This window comes from Pleuronectes platessa, chromosome 7 (assembly GCF_947347685.1).
Source record: "Pleuronectes platessa chromosome 7, fPlePla1.1, whole genome shotgun sequence".
Classification (NCBI taxonomy): domain Eukaryota; kingdom Metazoa; phylum Chordata; class Actinopteri; order Pleuronectiformes; family Pleuronectidae; genus Pleuronectes; species Pleuronectes platessa.
In genome coordinates, this window is record NC_070632.1 from 25,690,575 (window position 1) to 25,699,600 (window position 9,026).

Consider the following 9,026-nt stretch of genomic DNA (forward strand, 5'->3'; position numbering starts at 1 on the left):
AAGAAGAGAAGCCCTCTTCATTACAACGTTTATCAAATCCTACTGCCTGAACTGGAGCGAGGGCATGTCTGCGCTGACAGTCAGTCTTAAAAACTTCAAACATACTCTCACACGGAGCTTTCAAGCTCATCCATTGGCAGAGCAAATGACAACATATAACCTCCTGCGTGCTCACGTCTGCCTCATCTGAAAATGTACAACTGTTATGAATATATGGCCGTCCGTATCTCTCCCAGTCCTCCTGATAACCGAGACTCTATCTGCCATATGCTACTGATACAAGTCATAAAACTATTAAGCAGCTCTAGGATTAGTGCATTCAACTCTCAGAGCTTCTAATGGGTGGTTTTTCAATGGTCTGCTTGTTTTTCTAACCTGCCAGCGGACGACAAGAGGTTACAACTAAGACTGTTTGCAATAAAAATAGAAATTGGGAAACGGCTCCCAAGCTGCAGTTGAGCTGAAGGACCATTTGGCTGCAGCGATTCGGCATTTGAACTGCTGCTTCTGCATGTTTGCAGATGGAAGGATCAAAATGGTAATATTGAAATATTTGAAAGAGCAGATTTTCGTTTTGAATAAGTCAGCGTTGTGGTTTTGGGACCATCCAAGTGTGGACAATCCACTTTGAGAGAACGAAGTCGGCATATCTGTAAATCATGCTGTTTGAAGATATATCAAAGTATAATGCTAGAGATAAAAAACAAAGTTCTGAATCTTAACTATAGAGGACAGAGATGCTCCTTCACCTCCAGCAGAACGGATGTCGTAACCCTAACCCTAATCAAGTGAGTTCATAGGATAGAATGTCTAATAAAGTAACAGTACATTCTCACTACTACTGATCAAAACACAGTCACTGTCATGAGATGGAAGTGAAGCTGAGTTTTGCACAGTGCACATCGCATGGTACGGATTGTTGGAAACAGGAAGAGCAGGACTTATCTGTGCTCTTGAGCAGCAGGATGATTTCTGCTTTGACTCTGTGCACAGGAGCTCAACAGGCTCTGTGTGCAAGTTATCGGTTTCCTGAGGACGATTGCTTCTGACATTCACACATTCCAAAGCACCACAAAATTTGTTCACTGTTAAGTGTTATATCAGAGCAAATGCTTCACATCTGTTCATCAAAGACGCCAGAAGCTAGAGGCTGTGGTTTGTTTTGTGGTCATCAAATGCTCAACGGTTTTCCCTCTTTCTTTTCAACTCATATTTCGTGCCAAAATATGTGTCACATTTGTGCATTGAATGTGTGGAGGTGAGAAGGTTTTTTCGTATGTAATGCATCACTGTGTGAACAGGCACTGGGTTAGACCTCAGACTTCTGTAAACTGACCTCATGATAGGATCAGATCAAGATCTGACACCTCAGAAAGTCAATAGCTCGACATCGACGCAGCAAAAAGCTTCTCTGGCGTTACTGATGTGACTTCCACTTTCCCACAGGTGCTGGTAACAGGTGGGAGTCGAGGGGAGTGGGGACAAGGCCTCGCCAGCGTGGCAGGCTGCCACAGTGGTTCGAGGCGGATCATCTTCCGCCCAGCTGCTGATGCCCTGTTATCCCCGAGCTATTCATCACGGCTCGCTGATAGTCAGATATGTGCAGCCCTCAAACGCTGCAGCTCCAAGCATTCCTCCCTTTCCCCAGTGGATCTCCACTGCTGATGGCACTAAGGGCCATGCTGATGTAGCCAAACATCCACTTATCATCATGCGTTTGCATGTATTCACAAAGCTGGTTTGAATCTGTTTTGAGATCTTAGCCACAGGTCACTCTTCATGTCTGTCTGTACACGTTCTCCACTGCAACTTGTGCCTTCAAACTCACCACCCACTAAACTCAAAGGACCGGACCGTTTGTTTGCAAGTTCAAGTTCCTCAACCACACAACATTTACGATTTTGCCAACCGATTTGGACTGCATGCTGTACAGTTTTAGATTGTTATAATCATTGCAAAGTCAGTGGTGACAGATTTTTATTTCTTCCAGAGTAACGAATTATTTCTTAGAAAATTTGGAAAATGTTGACACTTTTTTTAAAGAAAGACATACAAAATTCCTGGATCCACCCACTTATCCAGATCTGCACCAAAATTGAATCGGCTCTTCCTTGACCAATACCTCATCTGACACCAAATTAAATGGAAATCCATTCAGTTATTTTTGTGTAAAGAAGTTTAGAAAAGTCTTATAACTTTTATAAGAATTTAAGGAAAAGGAGTAAGGACAAAGAGTTTTCCTTACTCCTTCTAAGGAAAAATAGATTTTCCTTACTCTTTTCCTTACTCTTGCTGAGGGTTAAGGACAGAAGATGTCACACCATGTTAAAGCCCTATGAGACTAATTGTGATTTGTGTATATGGACTATACAAATAAAATTTGATTGATTGATGATTGATAAGTTGCATACACCACTGTGAAAATCACATCTGCATTAATTTGGTTGGTTCTCATTACATTATGAATGCCTTCCAGATCCTTGTTTATTTTGTATCTGATGCTCTAGTAGTATGTATTCCACCAGGAAAGAAAGCTTATGAAGGTCAATATGGATATGCACAATAGAGTGTGGATACCCATCCCAAGCATGATGATGATGATATTTGGGTTGGGTCAGGTTTTTGACACTGCACCTGCCTGCAATCCATGAAAACTTCAGACTCAGGTTGGCCTTGGAAACAAAATACAACCTGTCCGTTGGGTTCTAATCAGGCTCGGTTAATTTTCTCTTGGGCCTGGTTAGGTTTTAACAGAAAATAGATAGCAGCCGGAGCTACTGTGATGCACAACGCAAGTTTCAAAATATTGGCTCTGCAAGTGTTTTATAATATGAAAGTCAGTGTATTAAACATGTTTGTTTGGCCTCAGGGATACAAACAATGGATATTAAAAACTGAACATAAAAATAACTGTTGTAGTTGTCTTTAAAGCAGACCTGATGTTCCCTATGATTATTTTCATACCATACAAAGCTGAATGGAAAACTATGGACATCTGTAATAAAAAAATAAAAAAATAACAGAACTATCTAAAAGCACCCTAGTTTGTACAATGATAAGTTGTGAGGTGATGTGCAAAACCACTGGTACAACCAATATGACAGGCCTTTTACCCACAGTGTTATGGAGAACGGTTGTGGTTTGCTAATGTAAGCAATAAATGTGTCCACTCTGAGAGCACATGGAGCGATATATATTTGAAGTATGTGCATATTTACAGAAATAAAACCCTGCATAGTGACATACACACACGGTTTTGACACTCAGGAGTGCGCTGGGTGTTTGCACACGACTCTAGTGTTACTCCTGTGTGTGCTTTCCCTTTGACAAGCAATTCAGTGTGTAGTATGTCCAGGAGACGATGGTAATCCACTGGCTGACTGATGATATACTGTAGTGACTGATGCTGAGCTTATGTAAAGATGAAGTCACAGACAGGGAAGCACTAGTGCACATATTGACTGACCCTTAAGTAGGGTGGTCTGCAGTTAAATTCATGTCACTATTGATCAGGTGTTTCAGGGGATTGATTGGGTCAATGGTGATGGATTGGAGGGGAGTGGGCGAGTCACCAGGTAACTACTGGCTCACAGCAGCAGGAAGAAGGAGACTCTCAGTACAATGCAGATGAATTAGCGCAATCAGTACACGGATAAACAACAGGTTTTTAGCTGTGTGTTTACATCTGCATCGGATGGCAGTGACGGGGTTGCAGCACCATTATATAGTAAGCCCCTTTTTTTAGAGGGGATACAAGGTATTCAACTAGAACTTAGAAGAACGCATACAAGGCCACATTTCCCTTGAAATTGAACTGAGCTGCACTAAATTTCGCACACTTGTAGAAAGTCCTCCCCTAAATGTGCCTGATCTCTTTCATCAAGATCCATGAAATAATTACTGGGAAATCAGTAAAATGTCAAAAAGAAAACTATTACAATCTTAAATTCCTTGAGTCACCCTAAAATTCTAAGCTTTCTATCTTGGCCCATACCACATGTTGTTCCCATGTTTGGTGGTAATCTTTCCAGTAGATTTTTTGTAACAAAGCTAAAAAACAAACATACAGACCTCCCAACAAACGGGTTCCTGTTCAGCCCGAGCTTCATTAAATCTTACTTCATGCCTGTTTCCAGGTATCTTGGCCGCGCTGTTCACTTCAGTAAGTTAAACACATGATCACTTGGACTGAAGTCAGATCTCTGAAATGGCTCGTGAAGAACATTCAACTGTCATAACAAACGTCTTGGTTTCCTGACATTTGTGTTTGGATGTGAACTTTAAATAAAAGCTGAGAGTCAGCACTTTAACCTCACTGTCATCATTTCATATAACTCCAGTGTGATGGAGTACAGAGCCATATCAATGGAAATGTGTTGTTCTGATAGCTTCTCTGTGTAGATCCAGAAATCAATGCATATCCATAAAAGAGATTTACAAAAGCGACAGTTGTTGGAACAAGTACATCAAAATGGTAAAATATCATGTTCCTGAGAGGCAGTCGTGCTTGTACTATGCTAACTAGAAGGGTCAGAGGTCAGAGGGACAAGTTAGGAGGAGGTCATGCTTCAGTGTCTTGCTCAAGGACACTTTGACAAGGACACAGTAGACACAGTGACTGGATGAACCCAAGACCACTCAGGCAGATGCAGCTAAACAAACCAACCTGAGCCGAGTTCTGTGACTGTACAGGATCCAAACTAAGCATTGACAACAGATGAGTGAGGCTTGTTTAAAGTTTCAATCTTGATGATGCTCGGAGGGGGTTGCTGATCTGGCACTTTTCATTTCATGTTAGATGCATTGTAAGTAAGTCATAAGTTAGTACATAACTTGAATAACATTATATACACTACAGGAGAAGCCATTGTACAGTTTGCTATTAAACATAACAGCAGCCACTACTTCAAACCAATTGAGCCCCATTTTCTAAAGAATTTGGTTATTTTTGCTAAAATATTGATGAAAATCCAAAACATTGGAGCAGAAAATAGAGAATTTTAGGACAAATGTCCTCTTTCTATCTTTCAGGGTTACGAAGTTCATTGCCTGTTTTTGACAGTTGAGCAAAAATCTAGATTTGCATTTCCCTCGAAAACACAAATGCAAAGTGGGAGTTCTACAATGGCTTCCCCTGCACATTCACCCCCAGCCCCCACCCAGCTCTTACCACATTGTAGCAGGACTTCTTGTCAGATCCAGTGAAGTGATAAGGGTCTACGGTGTTGCACTTCTGCATGTACAACTTGAACATGTAATTGATGTGTTTCAGGGACATGACGCAAACGGCTGAGTTTGCAGTCGGCTCTGGAGAGTTTGGCTTTCCTTGTGCGAAGGCAGCAAAAAGCACGTCATCGCCCTCTTCCACCTTCACCTGCTTCTGTAGTTCAATGTCATTGCCCACCGTTGTGACGTGAGCTGCCTGCAGGATGTTGAATTTCTTCACATCTTCCGTCGAGCGTCGCCGCCTCTTATCAGTGCCGATGCATTCGAGGGGCATCTCCACATAGCGGCGGATTGAGAGATCTGAGGAGCACATGCGAACAATGCGGGTGTGGTAGGCCTGAGAGTCGCTGCTGACCCGCTGCACAGTGAGGAAATAGGTAAAAGGTCCACTGTGGAACGAGTAAATGTAGCGCAAGTAGTAGTTACCACGAAGAGATGGAATCAGGTCCATGTGTGAGTCGTTAGAGAAGAAGGTGAAGCCATTTTGGCTTGTCTTCATCTTCCGCACAGAAATGGTGTGGGGATGTGTCACACTGCCAGGTACTTTTTCCATGCCAGGGATCTCAGAGTTCCCAGCAAAAAACTTGATGACGTTGCTCTCCACATTGAGCACCTGAGAACCCGAAGGGCCGACCACAACGTCCGAGTCGCTGGGTTGACCCCTGCCTTGCCTCACCTTGTCAGCAAAGCAGTAGACCTGTTCGTCTACCGTTTTAGGGCTAGTGTCATCATCCAGGACATGACGGCGGCAAACTCCGTTGTCTGCCGAGCCACAGCTATACAACCCTTTGTCGTAAATGTTCTCCACCACCAAGGCGATGTTGTGGTTGTCCATCCTGCCGTTGATCTCTGTGCCGGTCAGTTTGTGGCCGCAAGTCTCATTGGCAAACAGTGGCCCTGTGTGGTACTCCGAGAGTTTGGTGAGGTTTGGGGCGAGGGCATAGATTCTGTTCACAGCCCCAACGTAGATGATCCCATCAAGCATCACCATGTTCTCGATGGGGAAGTCTGCAGTGAAAGTTGGGAGCTCATAGCTGACGGAGAGGTTGAGTTTGTTGGTTTCTGATGATTGATCACACTGGCCCTGGGTGCTGGGGCACAGGGCCCACAGCAGCATGACGGCATGAAGCAAACTGCGATTCATCCTGTTCCAGAAATAAGAGACAAGAGAAATGAGTTGGTAAAGCATCCCTGCTAGAGCACAAAGACCTCAAAACATTCATCATAGATATCTCTCAGTAGATGGCCTCAATTGTTCTAGAGCGGGACTGTGAGAAAAAAGACACAATCTGTGCTGAATTGGGACGACTGAAAAGAAACCAGAGGGGAATCAATATCCCCTTTTAGGCTCCTAACGAGAACTGTGTCAGTGTGTAAAACCAGGGTTTACTCACTTTACCACAAGCATTGAAGGAAGTCATACTGAATTAACTGCAGTCTGTGTGGTGACACATGGCTTTAATATCATGCTCCTAATCATGAGTGCTTCTGCTTCTGAATCCACTGACCCGAGAAAAACCAGCAGTCAGACTCGACCGAGTACTTCTGTGGTGCTCAGCTCTGACTGAGTGACCACAGCGCAAGGCAGAGCAGTGAATCACCCGGAGAGAAGCCCGCTCTTTGCAGGGCGACACAACCCTGGGCCCTAAGTTTAGACAACAAAAGCCCAAGGGAGCGGAGATAAACTCAATTAAAACAAAAGAGGTGGGAGGGAGAAGGCAAAGGGGGACCGTCCCGCAAAATGATAAATAACCCCAGCCACTAAATGGCAATCCACTGGGAGATGCTTTTAGTGGAGAGGGTGAGAGGGAGAGGGGGAAAGGGAGGGAGCAAAACCAAAGCATTTGCAAAATGTGCATTTGCATGCTCCCTATTTGGATGTGGTTATAACACAAGCCTCAAACTAAATATGAAACCAAATAATATAAACCAAAATAAGGAAACCACGCAGAACAGCCGGCTTGGTTTTTACACTCATACCCACAGCAATTCGCTGTGATGCCCTGGGTTCATATTTTGACTGATTTATGAGTGATGTCTCACTGTTGGCAGCTCATTTGTTTCAGGGAGACAGCTGAGTTTGTCAGACCACCACATCATATCCAAAGGAGGATGTTAAGACAGACAGAACAGGTGCCTGTAGACACACGGTTAAAGTCTGGAGCAAAACATATCACTGTAACACAAGAGGTTAAAAGTGATGCATGTAGAAAGTAAAGATAAATGGGCTTAAATTAAAAACGAAACTTTCATACTCTAGAATAGAGTAGAGTATAATAATCGAAGTTTAGTTTTATTAAGGGGATTTTGAGATGACTAACAGGTTGGGGGGGGGGGCATATTATTGCGCACCTGCACCAAACACAACGGCTGCTCTTTAAAAGGGGACAAAAGACTTAGAATAATTTCAGAGGAAAGTGACTCATTACGAAAAGTCTCAGAAAAACACACAGCTTCAGAAGCTGGTGAGATGGTGTGAGGATACAGTAACAACATTTCAAACCAGGCTGCCTGTGATAGAGTAAACCAGAGGAGAACTTTTAGAATCAGTGAACAACTCTGGAAATAAATGAAAACGGAGCAGTCAAGTCAGGAACTATAAGAGGAAAGACTCACCTGTTAGCGAGCAGCAGAGGCGAGGGTCCCCCTGGTTCAAATCATATTCCACTTGGACTTTTTTGACTTTCACATCAAGTCCAAACTAATCGCTGGTGGTTGTTTTCCCTCTTCACCTCCCAATTCTGGAATTACTGGCAAAAAAACAATCTTGTCGGCAATATTTTAAACTCAGTCTGGCTTGTTTTTCAACTCTGCTCCGTTGCGCTCCAGCTGAACTCAGTGAGGATCCCCTCAGACTGAATGAGCGTATCCAGCAGCAACATGCCGCGCGCAGTCTCTCGGCTCCTCTGGCTGTGCGTAAAAAGCTCCGCCTCCTCCTCCTCCTCCTCTTCTCCAAACTGCGTGACGCGTCCAGGTGCTGCCACGCCGGGGCTCCTCAGCCCGTGGAGCTCAGGTGGGAAAGGAAAAACCGAGAGAACAATAAATTAAGAGCTCTCCTTAGTGTTATGATGTTGCACAAAACCACCAATTACAACTGAGTCCGTTCCATTATCAGACAGACACTTACTGAAGGGGGCTTCTCGTCATTTTTACGCATTCTGATTATAACATCAGAAGACTTAAATTAGTATGTATATTTTCTAGTGTCATATCTAACTCTTTATAGGGATTTATCAATTTTTTTTTTCTATAAAGCGATTATTTTGAACAAATTAAATGCATTTACAGAAAACCGTATTTGGCATTTCAAAGATTCAAGGAAATGCCCCAAAATCTATCTATCTATCTATCTATCTATCTATCTATCTATCTATCTATCTATCTATCTATCTATCTATCTATCTCTCTATCTATCTATCTATCTATAAATCTATCTATCTATCTATCTATCTATCTATCTATCTATCTATCTATCTATCTATCTATCTATCTATCTGTCTATCTATCTATAAATCTATCTATCTATCTATCTATCTATCTATCTATCTATCTATCTATCTATCTATCTATCTATAAATCTATCTATCTATCTATCTATCTATCTATCTATCTATCTATCTATCTATCTATCTTAACTTCTTAACTTCTTTCTTTCTCCAAATTCCACTGACTCTCCTCTACCACCTCGGTGAGTCAGGTTGTCCTGTTAAATGTCTCACTCAGAAATAGTGATCTAAAACATAATAGCTAAACTAATTGTGTGTGTGTGTGTGTGTGTGTGTGTGTGTGTGTGTGTGTGT

General features: G+C 42.7%; 1 protein-coding gene across 2 annotated transcripts in view; it reads right to left on the minus strand.

Annotated features, from left to right (window-relative positions):
• The window catches only part of met (MET proto-oncogene, receptor tyrosine kinase), a 68,851-nt gene extending 60,706 nt beyond the window's left edge, over nucleotides 1–8,145 (minus strand). For both annotated transcript variants that reach the window (XM_053426327.1, XM_053426326.1), the window contains exons 1-2: nucleotides 7,843–8,145; nucleotides 5,171–6,371 (exon numbers count right to left, since the gene is read on the minus strand). In XM_053426327.1, the coding sequence (XP_053282302.1) occupies nucleotides 5,171–6,370 (1,200 nt within the window). In that variant the 5' untranslated portion in view covers nucleotide 6,371; nucleotides 7,843–8,145. The remainder of the gene's footprint in view (nucleotides 1–5,170; nucleotides 6,372–7,842) is intronic.
• Between the last annotated feature and the right edge of the window lie 881 nt (nucleotides 8,146–9,026).